The sequence below is a fragment of the Phlebotomus papatasi genome, chromosome 3, assembly GCF_024763615.1.
Source record: "Phlebotomus papatasi isolate M1 chromosome 3, Ppap_2.1, whole genome shotgun sequence".
Classification (NCBI taxonomy): domain Eukaryota; kingdom Metazoa; phylum Arthropoda; class Insecta; order Diptera; family Psychodidae; genus Phlebotomus; species Phlebotomus papatasi.
This window is the reverse complement of record NC_077224.1, coordinates 47,519,094-47,539,522: the sequence shown is the minus strand read 5'-3', so window position 1 is coordinate 47,539,522 and position 20,429 is coordinate 47,519,094. Positions and strand designations below refer to the sequence as shown.

Here is a 20,429-nt window from a genome sequence, read left to right as displayed (position 1 = left end):
AAGATTACACCCATGTTAATACAGATTAAATCGCTGGAGAAATTACCTAGATTAGAAGTAGAAATTTTCTATGGAGATCGCAGGTATTTCCCAAGATCATTTTCAGCTTTGGAAAAATTGGTAACTTCCTAGAGAAATTTTGATGATTTCTGGTGGAAATTTCGTCAGGTAACTTTCTAAAGAATTCCCTGAACTTTCCAACAGAACATTCTATGTTGAATTTGAGAATTTTCCCTTAGTATTCTCCAAATATTTTCTACCATGGGAATTTAAGGGGAATCAGCATTGAAAGATTCTTGGTAAACTATGGAAATTTATTAAGAAGGTCCCTAATTATTTAAATGGGAAATATTCCCTTTGTTTTTTCGGATTTTCCAAAGTTTTCTCATGATTTCTTGGGGAAATCTTTAGGAAATTTCCTAGGGAGAAAGGATGACAAATTCACTAGTCTGTCTCTGTAAAATTTATTTCCACTTTACATTTCAGTCGAGATGAATCTAATAAAGAAAAGTTATATAGAAAGAGAAATTTCTTAAGAATTTCATGGAAATAATCATAGGAAATAGTTTTTTACTTAAGGATATAATTCTGCCGAGATGTCTTAGAGAAATTTTAGAAATGTTGTAGAGAAAATGTTGGGAAAATTCGTATGAAATTTCCCTAGAAAATCGGGAAAAGTGCATCAACCTTTTCGTTGAAAATAAAAGACTTATTTATATTTTTTACATAAAATATATATATTTATATATTTATATATTCTTTTATTAATAGTTTTTCATAATTATATATATAATTATAATCAATATTGTAATGTCTTACATAACATATATAGATTTTTTACTTTATGCTTTTTTTCTCCATCATATATTGTTAATTATTTATTAATAATTAATAAATCGTACACAATAAATTGTTTTTATAGTTGTGTTTCATCTCTTTTTTTCTTCGCGTTCTATAGTCATAAACTCTATACATTCTTCAGTTTCTTCTCATCCTTTTCTTCAAAATATTTTCTTCCGTCTTCTTTTCAGCAACATTTTCAATCTTGACTCGTTCTTTTTTTTGTAGTTTTCACTTTATTTTTTTTTCTTATTTCACTTGCCTAAAAATTGTCATAAATATTTCACTTCTTGTCACAATTCTTCATTCCCCGCGCCCCAAATATTTCGGATTAAAATGCGAATAAATGTGTGATTATTTTCATCATTTCACTATTTTTTTCTCTTTAATTATGCCATTAATTTTTTTTTGTCCACTTACATTTTAAATATTTAGGATATTTTGATGTGTGTATAATTGGAAATTTCATCTGTTTTAAATTCTTTATCGTTTCTTCCTAGAGGAGATTTTTTTTTCTTTAACAATTACTTTTATTTTTTTATTTTTTTCTTTTTCTTTCTGGGTTTGAAGAGTAAAATTTTGATTATCGTCACACAATTAGAGGTTTTACAAAAGATCCACTGAAATTCTTTTATGTGAGTTTTACACAATTTTATTTTTTTTCACATTTAATAGCAATGAGTTTTTTTCACGTTTGTCTTAATAGCATGCACATTTTTTTTTCTTTAATTATTTAGCTTCATTAATTATTTTATTTCCATCATCAATACTGTTCAATTTTGTTTTGGTATATTCTGGAATAGTTTACGACTTTATCTTTTTTTTTATAAGGTAATCTTCACATCTATTTCTGATTTTTTTTTAAATAAAAAAAAACAAAAATATTTAGCGAGCTGAATAAAAAATAAAATCTTGGAAAGAATAAAATTTGTGAGCAGTTTTATTGTATTTTTTACACTTTATTTTTCTTGTCTATCGTGCAATTTTTATCGTCATGTTCTTTGCGTTTTTAGAAGATAAAAAAAACCAAAAAAAAAAAATCATTTTTTCTCTTCTTCGCTGTCATGGAACACTTTTGAGTAATATTAGACACTATTTTCACTGCATTTCCCTCATTAAAATTTCTTTTGTGTATAATTTTTAAAAAAATAAAAATAATCGTATGTTTCTTTATTTAAAAAAAAAATGGAATGTTTCGTTTTAGTAGCTGTTGTATAAAAGATGTTAGAAAAATAAAATAAAAAAACAGATTCTCTTTTTCTTCTGAAACTAAATAAAATACTGAATTCTTCGGTTTTCTTAGGATCCACCTTCATCTCCTACGCATTCTAAAATAAAAATTCCTTACTCTCTTTCTCTTTCATCCACACGCTTTAAATTACGTCATTCTTCCTAAAAGAAAATTGCATTTATTTAAAACAAAACAAAAAAAAAATATTTATATGTATATTGCACAAGAGATAATGTAAAAAATTAAATGATCTCTAGTTTTTTTTGTCGTGTAAATATATTACTCAAAAAATATTTTCTATTATTTCTTCATATTTTTTTTTTATTTTTTCAACTTTTTTTCTACGCGGTTCTCTTTTACCTTCCCCCTAGTGACTTGTTCATTGTTAGAATTTCATTTATCGTTTCACTTTTTTTTTTAAATTACTTTTAAACATTTTAAATAATTTTTTTTTCTACAAATAGGCCATTGTACGGATGGAATAACCATTGAAAAGTGTTTTTCTTCTTTGTAAATTTATCATTGTAAAAGAAAATGAAAAGAAACAGGAAATGTGATTTTTTTTTCTTGAATATGATTTACTCACCTTGTAAAAAATGCTGCAATTTCTTTTCTATAAAAAACAAATAATTTAATACCAAAATAAAAGAAAGATTTAAAGGGGGAGAGTTATGTCAGATGGTCAAAAATTAAGCGAATAGGGCATCGTAGAAACCTTCAATTTATGTTGAAATATGATTCATAATGACTCCGACCCCCCTTTTAGATCAGGAAAATTTCATGAAATCAAAATTCACATCGTTTTCTTTCTCAAGGGTTTTCTATAAGTCTATACTACTCTTTTGCACTCTTCTTCTTCTTTTGAACATCAAACCAAATTAATATTAATTCAGTCCAATTTTGAGACCGAAATGTCTCAAAAACACTGGGGATTTTAGTGGCGCAATAGGCAAGATCGTTGGCTCTTGGGCGGATGAGATCTCTGACTCGACTCTCACAGTTGTGAGTTCGAGTCCCGCCCGGTGCAAGCAACTGAATGCCAGGAATAAATATTTCCGTATTGAATAAAACATAATAAAATGCACCGCCTCTGCCCAACAACACCGGGGGCATGGAAGAAGTATCTACATCGCGGGATTTAGTATACCCCGACACAATTAATAATAACCGAAAGAGTAGGACAGACTTATGCAAATCTTTTTGAGAAAGGGCCGCGAATTTTGATTTCATGAAATTTGACTGATCCAAAAGGTGTGCCAGAGCCACAAAGAACAATTTCGCAGTATTTTGTGTGATTTCGTAAAATAAAACGTTAAGTTTTAATTTTTCTTTGTATATTGAATTGAAATATTTTCTTAATGCCCCTGGCACACCTTTTAGATCGATAAAATTTCATAAAATCGAAATACACATTGTAGTGATCCAAATCTTATGGATCACTCTGTAAAATTATTTGATGGAATTTAAGATGATCTGTAATGATCCATATTCTATGGGATCACTCTGCGAAGATAATTTATGGGAGTTGACAAAGATCAAGACCAAAGAGAAATTAAAAAGTGTTCGATGGAGAAATTCTCACTTGGAGAATGACAAAAAAAAATAAGGAACAATCGCGCAGAGATAATTTACGATCATAATTTATGAGATGTCCACATCTCGTGGGTGCAAGTGCAGTATGAAAAATGGAGACAAAAATAGCACACAACCAATAGTAAAATAAAAAAAGGGTATAACGCAAACAGCAGTAAGAAAAATAGGGTTCAATGATTGGAGAATAGTGTCTTCTATAGCTGAAATTATGGTATAAAAGGGCTGCCGAAATTAGTGTAATTGTTCAGTTGCCAGTGACTTCTCTTGAGAGCACTGGTTGTAATCCAAAGGAGTGAAATAAATACTATTGGTGCTCAATATATTTGTTATTCATCATCCGCTGAACCGATCCGACTGGAGGATTTCCTGAGGTGGTCGTGCACTTGGAAAAAAGTTTAGATTTCCTTAAATACCACGGCACTACAACATCTCTGTCTTTCTCAAATATGTTTTGTATATATCTATCCCAGTCTTTTGGACTCTCCTTCCTTTTGTGAATATCACACTAAATTAAATTTAGTTCAATCGAATTTTGAGTGCAAAAGAATTAATTAGTCATATGCAAAACATTTGGGAAAAAAGGGATGCCAATTTTGATTATATGAAATCTACCCGATCTAAAAGGTGTGCCAAAACCATAAAGAAATGTTTCAGAGAATATTGGGGCAGTAGTAAACATGGGGTAGTTGTAAACACTAGTTTTTTTTTAATTAGATATTAGGCTTCCGAGGATAAGACCTATAAAATATCATAAATATTGTTGTGACGTTAAATATTCACAAAGTATTCCTAGAGCGGACTCGCAAAGAAACTCGTCGAAAATGCAAGGAAAGGGCAACCACATGTTGAATTGACATCTATGACGGCGAAAGACATTGAGGCATTATATTCAATTCAATCGTCAAGGATGTCAGCAACAGTGCGTAAACGTTTGCTGCGATAAGTGATTTTTGTGAAGTTTTGGGAAATTTCAGAATGGCAGAACGTTTCCATTGCAATTTCATTAAAATAAATGTCCTTTTGATGAAATTTCTCACTTTTGTGTAACTCGTCGGTTTAAACGTTCGAACTTCCTTTTCTTTGTTTACACTCAGTTCGTAAAATTATCATAAATTTAGGAATAATGGCCAAAATTAAGATCAAAATTTCATGCTGTCAAATATTTCCAAAATCAAGATTTCATATTCTGACGCGAAGTATTTATGGAACTTAAAATGTCTTAGCTAAGAACCAAGATTTTAAGGTTTTCCACACTTAACGAAACGTCATTTCTGAAATTTCGCCATATAAAATAAGAAAATTAATTATAGGACGTATTAAAGGATAAATGAGGGGCCATAAACGGGAGTACAGGAAGTGCAAACTAAACTTGTGACCTGTGATAAATCAAGAAATGCTTATGCAAGATGTGATTATTTTGCAGATATCTAGATTGTACACATCTAGAAATACGTACCATTTCGATTAAATTACAAGATCAAATACAATATTTTTCAAAGTAATTCTCTTTTCGTATCATTTCTTATAGAAATATTCCTCATCAAAAGTCATTTCCACATGAAACTCTTCAAATTGTTACTATCTTGAAAATTCCAAGCACATTCGAGAGGTTCTTGGAATTATTTCAAGAAAACAAGAAATTCGACGTCTTGAAATCTTGAAATATTGGTTCCAGAATTGCAAATGTTGATATCCACACGGTTTGTGTCTTGGATTCCAAGATTCCAAAACATTTGAAAGATTTGACATCTCGATCTTGATTTTTTGATTTCAGAATATCAAAATCTTGAAATTTTCTTAATCTTGATCTTGGTCTCAGAATTGCAAATCTTGATATCCACACGGTTTGTGTCTTGGATTCCAAGATTCCAAGACATTTGACAGATTGGACATCTTGATCTTGATTTTTTGATTTCAGAATACCAAAATCTTGAAATTTTCTTGATTTTGTTCTTGATCTTAGAATTGAGGCCATTGGTTTCAGAATTGCAAATCTTGATATCCACACGGTTTGTGTCTTGGATTCCAAGATTCCAAGACATTTGACATCTTGATCTTGATTTTCTGATTTCAGAATACCAAAATCTTGAAATTTTCTTGATCTTGATCTCAGAATTGAGGCCATTGGTTTCAGAATTGCAAATCTTGATATCCACACGGTTTGTGTCTTGGATTCCAAGATTTCAAGACATTTGACAGATTTGACATATTGATCTTGACATATTGATCTCGGAATTGAGGCCAATATGCTTAAAATTTTGATTTCAATGATTTGAAAAACAAAAACCTTGTGAGAAATTTTTCATGTCATCACGCAACTCTCCCCCTTGAGCCATTCACACTTGGCCATTACGGTCTTAAGAAAAAAATAATTTCCTTGTTTCCTTTCAAAGTTTTCAAATAAATAATAAAGAAAAAATGCAGCACGAAATCCACGTTACGTCCGTAAGTAGTCCATTAAGATAATTGGCTAATTTGCAAATTTCTGCAATAATATTTGCACAGAAGAGTCAACATAAAAAAAAGAAGCGCTCAGTGATTTTATCTGTTGTTCCTCCCTCTCTGCATATTTTTTGAGTAGTTTTGTGTGGATAAATAAAGAGAGAAATATAACAAAATAGGTAAAAAAAAAGATGTAGCAAAAATAAAACCTATGCTAATGATTCTTTTTTTTTTTGAGACAACACGGATCTTTCCACCATTGAAATAATTACAATTATGTAGATTTTTTGTTTGTTGCTTTCACTAAGTTCTGTAGGTACAATTATTCTTGTTTTTTTTTTTTACTATTCAATATAGTTTCATCATTCGTATAAAAAAGGATTCTTTTTTACTATTTTTTTTTAAATCTTTTTTCTCACTTGTTCATTTTTTTCTTTTTTTCTTTTTCTCATTTTTAATTAAAAAACTACCTGTATATATAATTTATATATAATATATAATATTGTTAAACATAAGCCCCGACAAAAATTTTATCTAGTGCAATTTAGTCATTTTCTTCTTTTTTTTTCGTGGTAAGAAAGTGTTTTCGCATTTTTCCGCGCGCGCGCTCAATGTTGCATTGAAGAAAAATTGGAAAAAAGAAATCATTTGACCATCTCTCACAATCTCATATCATTGCATTTTCTTCCCATTTAAAAAAAAAAAACTAGATAAATCTTCATCCTCTTTTTTTGTATAATTTTTTTTAATATTTTTTTTTGTCACTATAATTATTTTGTGTTTTTTTTCTTCCCTTCATCTCTCTTTTTCTCTCTTAAATTTTCTCTTTCAATGAGATTGAAAATGGAACTAGACTTTAGTTAATAGCACCTTCTTAAAAATTAAAAAAAAATAATAAACAAACAAATCGCAACCATACTATAACTATTTTTTTTTTCATTTTATATATAAACCTCCTCCAAAACCCCTTAAACATTGTTTTGTTTCAGTTATTATTACGTTTTTTTTATACCATTTTGATCATCATTGTTTTTTCATCTTTTAAATTGAATAAGAGAGATTCAATATTTTTTTTGCCATCTAACTTATTCATCAATTCACATAATTCACTAACATCTTTTTTTATTTTAAATTTATTTTCTTATTCATCGTCTTATTCATTAAATTGAAATAAGAACAGTGTAGACCAGAATATTTTTTTTATCCCAATTTGCAGTTTTTTTTTCGTCTCTTGCACTAAAGAAAAACTTAACTTTTTGTTTCTCATCCATCCCACTGTCGCTATATTAACTATATCAATTTTCTTTTATTACAGATTTGTTTTTAGTATGTGTCCTTATAATTTCTTTTATCAACGTTTAGAGAGAGTGTCTTGAAATATGTTTCAATTTGAAAAATCATTTTAACGTGACTTTGTATCATGTTTTTTCAATTTTTCATCATTAATTTTTCTCTATTTCTTTTTCTTTTTCTACATTAAAGCCCACAGAAATTGCAACAAGAATTGGCATAAATATTTTCATAAGTAATTTTTTTTCTTCGTTATTTCTTATCTTTCATTGCGAGAATAAGAACGCTTTTCGGTCAACCAAGTAGAGTATAATAAGATTTTCTTTTTGATTGAACTAAAATCAATTAAAAGGCAATTTTCAAAATTACCTTTTTTTTCAAACAAACACAGTAATTCCCCCCTCTTTTTTCATAGCAAAAAAAAGAGCACAAAAAAACGAAATTTATGCAATAAATAAATTTTTGGAAGAGCATAATAGAGAATGTCCACTAAAGTTAACACGAAATGAGACAATCACAAAAGATTCTTCAGATATTTTGCAATTTTTGTTCTACCTTCTCTCAAAACCATTCCCAAAACCTCTCTCTCCCTTTAGTATTTTTTTTTCTTTAAGAAATTTTCACGTACCTTTTGTTGTGGATGTGGATGTGTATTTAACGAGAAATAAACCCATTTTAGCTGAAATTAAAAAGTTTAACGACATAGGCTAAAACAACACTTCCAATCATAAGAAAAATTGCTATAATGATGGCCTTCTGTTGATCTGTGAAATTCCTTCGGGATGAATAGATTGTCGTGACTCGACCGAGAATCCTCTGGACAGCACCAGCATTGGACAGATTATCATCAAATGCCTGACTTGTGACACCACCAGATGCCCCTGGAGCACCACCACTTAGTCCATGTGCCCCAGCAATTGCATTTGAATCAATTACACTTTTTGACTTTAGTGGCACAGTGTGACGTAGCACAGGTGAAAAACTCCCCGGAAGACATTCACCCGTCACCATAAGGCGTACTGGGCACACCCGAAGGCAATACTCCACACCACATTCCAGATTCTCCACTGTAAAACGTGTCTCTGGACCACGGTAGATCTGCAACGAGGCACACGAAAAAAAAAACATAACAAATGATTTCCATTTGCACCTCTTTCTTGCCTTCTAATATTTGTATGTAAGCCAAACACTGAGAGAAATCCAAAAAAGTTAAAATAACACTTCGGAAATGTTAATTTTACCCTTATTGATCCGAAATCGGTGTAAATATTATGCTTTTTAGATGTATTGTGGGTTAAAGTTACCCTTTTTAATGTTAATTCTACCCTCAAAAAGGTGTAAAATTAACATTAAAAAATGTTGATATATTTTTACACATAAAAAGGGTTAAAGTTATGAGGAAAAAAAGTTAATCGCACCCCCGTTTTTTTCTCAGTGAAAAGGCGACATTTTTAAAATGAAGTGATTTATAAAGTTTAATTAAATTATATATTTCTCCTAAAAATTGGTCTACACGGCTGTTGCCGACAAACAAATAATCACGGATCATATATGCCAGAATACCAAGGGGTAACTCATTTCGGGGAACTCGAGTCAATCTAACCAGTAGGGAACACATGGGGAACTCGGGAAAGTCACGGGGAGCCCGGGGAACTCGAGGGACTCACGGAAAACTCAGGGAACCTATACAATTTTCAGGGGACTCTCAGGGAACCCGGGGCACCCATACATTTTTCAAGGAACTCTGAGAGAACCCGGGGGAACCTTACATTTTTTAGGGGACTCTCAGGGAACCCGGAGAACGCATACATTTTTTAGGGAACCCGGGGAACCCATACGTTTTTTCAGGGAACCCGGGGATCCCAGACATTTTTTAGGGAGCTCTCAGGGAACCCGGGGACCCATACATTTTTCAGGGAACTCTCAGGGAACCTGCAGAACCCATACATTTTTTTTTAGGGAACCCGGGGAACCGATACATTTTTCAGGGATCTCTCAGGGAACCCGGGGAATGTATGCATTATTCAGGGAACTCACGTTGAACCCGGGGGACCCTTACATTTTTCAGGGGTCTCTCAGGGAAACCAGGGAACGCATACATTTTTCAGGGAACTTAAGGGGAACCCATACATTTTTTAGGGAACCCGGGGAACCCATACATGTTTTTAGGGAAAACGGGGATCCCAGAAATTTTTCAAGGAAATCTCAGGGAACCCGGGGACCGATACATTTTTAAGGAGACTCTCAGGGAACCCGGGGGGACCCTTACATTTTTTAGTGGACTCTCAGGGAACCCGGAGAACGAATACATTATTCAGGGAACTCACGGGGAATCCGGGGGACCCTTACATTTTTCAGGAAACTCTCAGGGAACCTGCGGGACCCATATATTTTTTTAGGGAACCCGGGGACCGATACATTCTTCAGAGAACTCTCAGGGAACCCGGGGAACCAATACATTTTTCAGGAAACTGCTCAGGGAATCCGGGGAACCCATACATTTTTTCAAGGAACTCATATATTTTTCTAGGAACTCAGGGAACCCATCAGTCAACAACAACGGGTCCCGGTCAAAATGCCGAACGCCAAAATCCCGAAAGGCAAAATCCCGAATCCTTAAAAGTGTCACAGCTACTCTCACTATTTTACCCGCGCTTGCTGGGGGCAAAAGGAAATCTGTGTCTTAAGAAATTATTCTAAACATTTCCCTCCATATAATTTCATCCCTTTCAGGATTTTAAAAATTCGGGATTTTGGCTTTTGTGATCTTGGCCTTTTCGGGATTGTGGCGTTCGGGATTTTGGCTGCCACCGAGGAACAAAATATTGTGAGGACAATGCGAATTAACAATTTATTTTAATGGGGAATGGACCGGCTTATAAACAAAAAAAGGGATCCCTAAACACGTCTGTACTGCACGAGACTGTCCGCTAAGACTTCTACGCGGTTCTCCACACGCATTCTCTTCACGACCCTCAGAGGTTCTGGTCCTAAAAAGGAGACAATTGTCTCGAAAGAGCGGGAATATTGCAAAGCAAGGCCTTTGTTGTTTATGGCGATTTTTATTGCTTCTACAATTTTAAAACTGTTAAAAACTAAAGAAAAAAGTATCGTCTACTTTTCGAAATATTCGACATCGAATTTTCGAAAATCGGTTTTTCAATTAATCGAACGATATTAGGGTGTTAAAAGAGTAGCATTTAACGATAGCTTTCCAAATCATCAAAATTTTCAAATTTTGACAATTAAAACTGGAGATATGGACATTTGATAATTAAGTTTCTTACTCTGTCTCTAGATCGGGTCAGGAGAGTCAGTAAAGAACCTCAGTTAATTGTAAACAATGATATACTTGAATACTCCGTCATGGTTGTTTTTAATAAAATTCATTGTCATTTGAACTGCCAGAAATTTCGAATATGGGACTTTTGACAATGGCACGAATGGCAATATCATGGCTACAGAATCAAATTTTCGAAAAAGCTCTTCTGAGATTCAAACGAAATTTGAAATTTGTCATGTCCATGTCACATATAAGATTAATATTAAGATTATTTCTGAACTACGAGAATGCTAACAAAGGATAGCAAGTGCTTTATCTTGCCTCTCTCTTGTGTTTCGCTCGAAAACTGATCGAATCACAGTTGACACCCATGAAAAATTGCTCGAATTGCGTTTATTAATATGATTCAGAAAGTATAATTAATACGAACAGTAATATCTTACTCATCGTATTACTCCACTAGAGTGTACTCTTTCTAACACACGTGATTTTCCATTTGAAATTTTACATACTATATACGTCTCTCTCCGGTTTTTCTTAATATTAATATTAATCTTATATGTGATCAAGCTCATCTAACATCTCATTTAACAGCGAATAAAGAAGGGAGTCATATTCAAAGAGTTTCAAGCACAAACGAGAATTTACTAGTTTTTTGTGAGCGTTAACTATTTTCTTATTAGAATCTTTTTTTCTCCATATTATTATGATATCTTTGTTGAACATTCTTGTGAACATTCTCCTACGTATATAAACGGAATGCAAAATTTTAACACATGAAACAATTAAAAGTCGATTAATCTTCCAGTGTGAGAATTTGTGCTTAAGTCAGGTTAAAAAAAATGTGATTAACAAATTTTATCACGAGCTGAAGAGGTAAAAAAGTACACTAAAGACAAAATAACTATTGTTCTGAAAAAAGTACAACACCCCACACAGAGTGTGACGAATCTCATTAAATTTTCTCAGCATGTGAAGAAAGTTTTACTCCGTAGTTTTTCCTGCAATTCACATTAATTTTGTATAAATTTACAATCCATTTTGACATGCGTATCTTGCTCTTTCTCAGTATTTTTCTCTTCAGATAAATATAGAGGTGGATTTTTGTGTGAGAAATTGCCATTATAAATCAAAATGTGATTTACTGTGCACAAAGAGTATTTTTTTCATCTGGATTTGAACAGTCTTTTTTCAATAATTTCTCTTGGATTTTACTGTATTAGAAGAAAAATATTGTAGACTCAATATTAACGTGTTGTATTCATATGATGATATTTATCGTGAATTTCATCAATTTTCTCACGTTTCTCGTGGATCCTTCTTGTTCTTTTAAATTACAGAGCTATTTGGCAGATTCAGCGTAAACGCTAATTTACCCTTTGATTCAATTTTATCTGGGTACATCTAAAATGCGGTTATAACAAAAATTATGCAGTTATTGTTGAATTTTAGAGATGCTGAAAGATATTTGATGTTGAGCATGAGAATTGCTCTGGAGAATCTCAAATGGAATATTGGGAAAATTTAATTAGTTTTAGGGGAAAGTGCCCATTCTTCGTACGATTCCATCCAAGCTTCGTAATGAGAAATTTTTTCCACAATACGGGAGACTGGGCAAAAAGTCACAAATCGAAAATTTGAAAATTCAATATTTTCCAAGATAAAAAGATAGCGGCTTAATTTTTTTTCCACAAGTAGCCTCTATAGACTTTCTTCAACGTCGTAAGATTCTTAGAATTCGAACAAAGAATTTAGAAAATAAAAAATATTGAAATTTTTAGACCTGTTTTTGAAATATTTTTCTTACGGCCAATTTTTACCTATTAATTTTTTTTAAAATGGATGCATTGGTGAATATTTCCTGAATGATTTGGATTCTTTGAATACGAAGCAGCTATACATTTTAGTATTTTCCAAAGATTCTTTTCTCCAGAAATACTTTTACTAAAAATTAGCACTTGGGGCAAAAAGTAACAAAAGGTATGGGGCAAAAAGTAACAAAAACCGAAGCAATTTCTGATGTCTCACGGCGAAAAGAAACGTCATTGCTATGTGTCGCCGCTTGTTTTTGTAGACAGTGACGGTGATGAAGATCCAAAAAGAAAATAATTCACACAGTCCAATTCAGGAGGATAAAATTTCTGCCGAATTTTACTGAAGATATTTAATTTAAAAAGAACAAGAAACACTTTCCATTGTTTTTTTTTTGCTTTGTTTTTATTCTGCATTTAAGTGACATTTACTCGACACCTCTTCGGCAGATTTCGTGAAATTCATCTCGCCCAATTCACCATTTTCACCTTTTCAGAATCGTTGAATAGAATTTTTGCCAAAAATAGCCTTTGGAAAATGACTTGAAAAGCGCTTTTCTCGTTCAGATAGATAAGCCGCTGTTCTACAAAGGTGCAGAGGAATAAATCTTCTATGAAAATATGTCTTTTAGGTTTTTTTAAATTTACAGGAACCCGTAATAAAGTTAATAAAAATGTGATAATTTATTGCCTGATACTATTTGTCCCAGCATTTTTGAGAATGATCACAAAATTACCTTTTAAAAACGGCTCGATAAAATGTGTTTCTTTACAAAATAGATAAAAATAACTTTCACAAAGTTGTAGAGCGGTAAATTTCCTATAAAACTGCTCTAATTAGAATTTTTTGTAAAAAAATAAAATATCCGTTTTGTGATTTTTTACCCCAGTCTCCCCTATATTTTAAAAACAGGGCACTTATCCTTGCTTTTAAAATATGGGTGCGATTAGTCACAATTATTGAGAATCACAGGTGAAATTTAGTCATAACGAAGCTTGAAATCGTACGAAGCATGGGCACTTTCCTCTATAAATTAATTGTATTTACAGTACAATTCACCAAGTTCATATATTACGCAGATGTTTCCCATTTTATTTAGTAAAATGGTTAGTGACCCCAAATAAATTGCTTCAGTTAAAAGAGCTTCAGGATCGGTAGAGAAAATTAAATAATTAAGAAAGTTAATAAGAGTTTTTCAATACGGTTTTTTTTTTCCTACGGAATAATTTTATCCATTTTGAGGCTGGTCATGCAGAACACTCTTGGAGTATTCCTTCGATTCTTTTTTCTCTATAAATAAATGACTATTTTGAGCTTTCAAATGATTCAACATTGAATCAATTTTGTTTAAATGGCAAATAGTATAATTGTTTGTTATCTCACTGTCAATAATTCTGCATAAAGAAGAAGACATTAACAAAAGCAAGGCCTAAAGAAATTTCACAAAGACGCAGAATTTGATTTATCATAATAAGATGGTTAAATTAGCATGGTTTGTTAGTATAAACCCTGCAATAAAGTTTCAATTATCCTCTACCTAATTATATTATTCATTTCTTGTTGTGACAAATTTGCAAAATGTGCTTTCATTCGAAAATTAAATAAATCACGTTTCACTGGTAGAGGGTAAATTATCTGTTGCAATTAAATTGTGCCAATTTATTCATTTTGTACAAGAGATAGGTCGAGAAGAGAGGGGGGAGGGTTAGTGATTAAATTTTTCGTCTATAAATAGCAAATATATGAAATTGGTGTAATCTACTCACAGATTGAAATTCAAATTAATGCAAATGGTATGCTTGAAATTTTGGATGTATGGATGTGTTTCATTTGAGACGCAACAACTTCTTGACGAGATAAGCAATTTGGTTCTTGAATTAATATTGACTCTTATATTTTCTGTTGTGAGCGGTGTGAGACATTGCGGCTCAATAGAATTCAAGGTAAACTTAGAAGTGTTTCAAATTAAATTATTGTAGATTTTTTTCTATAAAATATCTGGAAATCTCAATTTTTTAAATTTGATATAAGTCGAAAGTATGTTAAACCTGAGCAATTGTATCGTTTTTGTAGCCAAAACTGCCGAAAAATTCAAAATTCAATATCTTCCAAGATAAAAAAGATAGCGGCTCAAATTTTTTTTCTATAGATAGCCTCCATAGACCTTTTTCAATGTCTTAAGATTCTTAGAATTCGAACAAGGAATTCAGAAAATAAAAAAAATATCGAAATTTTTAGCCATATTTTTGAAATATTTTCCTTGCAGAAGATAACAATTATTACCTACTTTTTTCCCAAAATTGATGCACTGGTGAATATTTTCTAAATAATTTGGATTTTTTGAATACGAATCCGCTATCTATTATAGAATTTTACGAAGATTCTTATTTCCAGGAATCCTTTTATTAAAAATGGGTACTTGGGGTAAAAAGTAACAAAACGTATGGAGCAAAAAGTAAGAAAAACTGAAGCAATTTCTGATGCCTCACGGCGAAAAGAAACGTCATTATCATGTCTCGCCGCTTGTTGTTTGCATTGGTCAAACGATTTGCAGTCTTTTGTGTTTTTTCTAAAATAGCTTGAAAAGCGCTTTTCTCGTTTTCTCACTTTTCTCGCAGAGAAAACGGTGTTTTACAAAGGTGTAGATGAATAAATTTTCTATGAAAGTATGTTCTCTAGGTATTTTTTCAAATTTACGGAAGCCCGTAATGAAGCGAATCAAAATATGATAATATCCATTGTCTGGTACTATTTTCACCAGCATTTTTGAGAATAGTCACAAAATTACCTTTTAGAAATTGGCTCGATAAACGTATTTCCTTACAAAATAGAGAAAAAATGACTTTCACAAGGTTGTAGAGCTGTAAATTTCCTATAAAACTGCGCTAATTAGAAATTTTTGAAGCGCTCGAGTAGCTTGTAAAAAAATAAAATATCCGTTTTGTGACTTTGCCCCACTCTCCCCTATACCAAAAATTTTATGAAGCTAAAAGAAATTGTCCTTTTTCAATAAAAAATCCTAATTGGGTAGATTTACTGGCTTTATTAATAGGGCTCTTTAAGAAAAACAGTTAAAGGTGAATCCGGAATTTCCTTCCCATCCCCCTTGATCCCCTACAAAACTATGCTTCATTGGTTTGTTTCGAAAACGGCTCCTACAATTTCTTTCATTTTCGAATATGTTTTGGAGGTAGTTAAGGCAAATATTTCGTCCTTAGACACCTATGTACGAAAACCATTTCGATATCGAATTTTCGATGATCAAAGTTTAACCACTTTAAAGGGCGTATTTTACAACTGATTTGCTTAAAATGCATATGGCCTGGCCGCCGCGCGCCCGTGAAGCCTATAATGATGATGATGATGATGATTTGCTTAAAATAGGATTTTCTTGATAGATCTTGAAATTTCCAACACGTCTGCATAGGACTTAATCGGTCATGAGTCGGTATAGTACCCGTCGCACTCGCAAATGATTTACATTTCTCGGATTTACTTTTTTTATTTATTCAAAAGCTTGTTACTCATGCTAAAATATTCTAAAACCTACTTTTCTTAAGCAATTTCGTATTTCGGAATGAGTTTTTAAATTTACCAATCGTTTTAGTCGGCACTGAGAGAAATCCGAAAAAGTTAAAATAACATTCCGGAAATGTTTATTTTACCTTGCAGTATTGATCCGAAATCGGTGTAAATATTATGATTTTTAGGTGTATTAGGGGTTAAAGTTACCCTTTCTCTTGTTAATTTTACCCTTAAAAAGGTGTAAAATTAACATTAAAAAATTTTGATATATTTTTACACCTAAAAAGTGTTAAAGTTATGAGGAAAAAAAGTTAATCGCACCCTCTTTTTTTCTCAGTGGGTAGTAAAGCGGTATGTACTCAAAAAACATGCGAAAAGATAATACACGGATAGCTCTTTCTCGTGAGTTCGAGCATTCCGCAAAGCTCTTGATTATATGTAATTACTTAAGCCGTGTCTTGGCTTAAATCATAAGTGTGTCTAGTGTGTAAGTGTCTCGGGTTTGAGATTTCTTTAGATCACTCACTATAAATTTTCAGGAAATAAAGACGTTTAAAACAAATTCATCGGACTTCACTTCGATTAATTCTACACAGATTGATTTAAAAAAATCAGCAAAATAATAATTTTTTTTGTGATTTTGTTAGTAAACAAAAAGGGCCTGGAATCTCAAAAAGTAAAATAAAAGAAACTTTACAGTCTTCAAAAATCTAAATTTCCTCTCGAATTTGTTTATATTACGAGATTTTCATAAATAAAAATAATTAACCCATTCAGTCAATGTACCAGAATTACTTGAGATAGAATGTTCATATTTTGGGATTAGTTTCCTACAGATTAGTAGATGAATTTTTTGAAAAGAAAAATTTTGTATCTCATATGGAGGCGCGGGGAGCCCCTGTCAAACACACGTCTTCACGGTCACTGAATTTAAATTCTGTTCATTAATTCACAACAAACTCTACTGCTTTAGATAGAGTAACTATCCAAAAAAACAAATTGGTAACTAGAATTCAAATTAGGAAAGAGAAAAGAGGCCAATTTTAACAAATTCGAAGGGATGTCGTATTTTCCGTCCGCCATTTTGAGCAAAAATTTTGCATGACCTTCCGCGAAGCAAGAAAACAATAACAAAATGCTTTCCAATGTCTGTCGGAATATTTTTCCCAAGAAATTAAAGAAAAAAAGTTACTAAAAATCCATTCCCAACAGCAATTCGGATAATACTTGCCCAGGAATAAATCATCAAAAATCACTCAAATTGTGTATGATGTATAATACCATGGTAAGGAATGGGTTAAGTCGTAAGTGTGTCTAGAGTATAAGTGTCTCGGGTTTGATATTTCTTTAGAAGACTAGAAAATTTCAGGAAATAAAGACGTTTAAAGTAAATTCAGGGGACTTCACTTCGATTAATTCTTACAGATTGATTTTACTAAAATTCAGCAAAATAAATATTTTTTTTTAAATTTTGTTTAGATTAAGGGCGTCTACACATTGTAAGCAGTTTTCGTCAAAAATGGTTCTTTTGAAGGAAATCGTCCGCATTGTTGTAGGTAGAAACGTCAAAATTCTGTCAAAAATGCAATTTTTGACGAAAATTGCTCCTAATGTGTAGAGGCCTTAATCAAAATTGATCTGAAATCTCAAAAAGTAAAATAAAAAAAATTTCACAGTCTTCAAAAATCTAAATTTCCTCTCGAATTTATCTATATTACGAGATTTTAACAAATAAAAATAATTAATAAACTCACCTGTTTGTAGTCTTGTTCTCTGCTTCGTGTGCACTGGAGAATGTACTCAACTGGATCGGGAAAGGTGTTTTTGCTGTGCTGCCACTCCACGTGTATATGATCACAATTGCTACTGTCATTGACCGGTACAGAACCAGCCGCCGGTTCATAGATTCTCGGTGACTTGATACTACTAGGTACAGCGGCCGTCGTCTCAAATGCCACCTCGTCCGAGTAATCCCCAATACCCGCATGATCTGTCTCAGCACATATCCGGAACACATAGGTGGCCTGCTCCTGCAGCTTTGGCACGCGACACGTATAATTTGTGCCCGTGTACACAGTAACAAATTCCCGATTGCGATTGTTCATCATTTCCACGTGGTAGCGCGTAAAGTCAACATTTCGCCCATCGCCCCATTTGAGCTTCACAAAATTATGCCCAGCCGCCGTACATTCGAGCCTCGGTGGCTTTGGGGGTAGGGGCAGTGTTGTGACACGAAGTGCACTGGACAGTGGACCAGCACCAATCTCATTCACAGCCTGAATTTTGATTTTGTACAGTGTTTCGGGTTGCAGATCACCAATACAGTATTCCGTCACTGCATCCGTCGTAGCCATCACCCTGTCCGCACAATCGATATTGTAATGCCGAATAGGGCTACCATGGCAGTCGGGAGCACGCCAATATACCGTCACTTCGGTGGACGTAATGTCACATGACTCGATGATGGGAGCATTGGGAGCAGCAGCGGGTGTCCTTGTGCTGATTGGAGCTGAGAAACCACTCGTGCCGGCGGCATTTGTGGCGCTGACGCGGAAGAAATAGGTGGTGAATGGCATGAGATTTCGCACCTCAGCCATCGTCTGAACTCCCTGATAGGCGATATTGTAGCAATCTTCCTGATTATTCACGGCACTCTCCAGTCGATATTCCGAGATAAAAGCACCATTTGTGGCCGGCTCCTCCCACGACACTGTCAGATGCGTAGCCGACCGTATGGTCACATCTGGACGTCCAGGGATTCCTGGTGGAGCAGCTCCAGCCACAAAAGTACCTTCTTCGGACCACTGACCAGCTCCAATGCGATTTATGGCACGCACCTGCAAAATTAATTGCATAAAACGATAATGCCAATCGCAAAATCACACGATTTCTGCATAAAAGTATAGCAAATCGTGCGATTTTCTGTTCGAATTCAGGGCAAGTGTGCCAAATTTCGGCCAGCTTCTAATTTCGGCCACTTTGAGTGTAATTTCGGCCAAGCAAACAAATTAATTACAATTATGTATGTAATCTTCGAATATAGTCAATGAATTCATTTTGGTTTTAAATATTTATTCATTTTAGGATGTATTAACTCTTTCGTCTCTTTTGGGACTCTGAGTACCCAAAGCAGTATATGACTGTTCTGTGAAAAACCATGTTTTTTTAATTATTCAGAACTGATAAAAAAACCGATTCTTGTGGATGATTACATACTAGGGTAATTGGCCTAAAGCGAGACAGTTTGCAAAGTTGGACAAAGCAGTGTGGAATGTGAGACACCTCCTTAAAAACTTGATAATAAATCAATTAAATATTTCAATATTCGATAAAAAGATTATTAAACCTAATTTTGTGATTATTTGAGAAGTTAAAAATGCAAAAATCGTTATAAAACAATCAAAGGGTGACTTGCAAGAAGAATTTAAAAAGTGTATTGCATGCGTGATATTCATAACCTTGACACGGTAGTTGTCATTTTCTCTGTTTCTTATGGAAGTTGCTAGGAAAATATCAAAGTGTTTTGTTTGATTTTTCGTCATAATTTGTGAAATATTGTTAAGTCCGAAGTGAAAAACGAAGGATATACATCCATTTAAAAGGTGAATAAAAAATATTTGTGAAATATTACATTTAAAAAGAATAGAAAAGTGATTTAATTTCGCGTTGCTTTTAAAACAAGTTTTATGAAATCTTGGACAAGTTGATTTTGTGAATGAATTTGGTGGTTTTGTGCAGTGAAATCATGTTAACAAGAACGACAAAGATCCTTAAGTATCCGGAGTAATAGTTGCAACAGAAGTTCGCAGCTGATAAGGAGAAAATCTCCTGGAAAAGGCTGCAAAGATTTCCAGATTCCGAAGACCACTTTTTCTGACAGAATGTATAGTAAATATCGCAAAAACTCCTGGAGAAAGACAAATAGGAGCCTCTACAGAACTCCCAAAGCAAGTGGAAAAGAATTTGGACGGATGGGGAATTGAAATGTGTTAAAAATTGCATCCGCTTTAAAGCTATAACTGCTGGAGAGCGCGAGGCGTCTGTGAAATTTACAGAACCTCTTTTTGGTTGGGCGTCCAAGAAGTTCTTGGTAATTAGCGTTCCTCAACTGTTACCCGGACATAAAGGAGGGATTAGCATAACCATCAAATGTGCAAGTATACAGAGAAAACCCTCAACATTTGATTATCTACATATTTTGTATGATATTGTGTCATTAAAATCACTATGTCCAACTTTCCAAAAGTTTTTGTCCAACTTTCCAAAATTTTGTCCATCTTTTCAAAATGTGTTATTTTTTAATTTCCGTGAATTTTCCGATTATTCGGTTGCAATATTTAATAACAACTGATAAGATTCTGTTAAAATATTTGTCAAAGAATCCCATGTTACAAAAAAATGGTAAAAAATAAT

At 33.0% G+C, this 20,429-nt stretch overlaps 1 protein-coding gene across 6 annotated transcripts in view; it reads right to left on the bottom strand.

The window, feature by feature from the left end:
- Window positions 1-1,053: 1,053 nt before the first annotated feature.
- The window catches only part of LOC129808023 (fibronectin type-III domain-containing protein 3a), a 191,039-nt gene continuing 171,663 nt past the window's right edge, over window positions 1,054-20,429 (bottom strand). For all 6 annotated transcript variants that reach the window (XM_055857674.1, XM_055857679.1, XM_055857678.1 and 3 more), the window contains 2 exons: window positions 17,771-18,853; window positions 1,054-8,494 (listed from right to left, as the gene is read on the bottom strand). In XM_055857674.1, coding sequence (XP_055713649.1) covers window positions 8,072-8,494; window positions 17,771-18,853 — 1,506 coding nt within the window. In that variant the 3' untranslated portion in view covers window positions 1,054-8,071. The remainder of the gene's footprint in view (window positions 8,495-17,770; window positions 18,854-20,429) is intronic.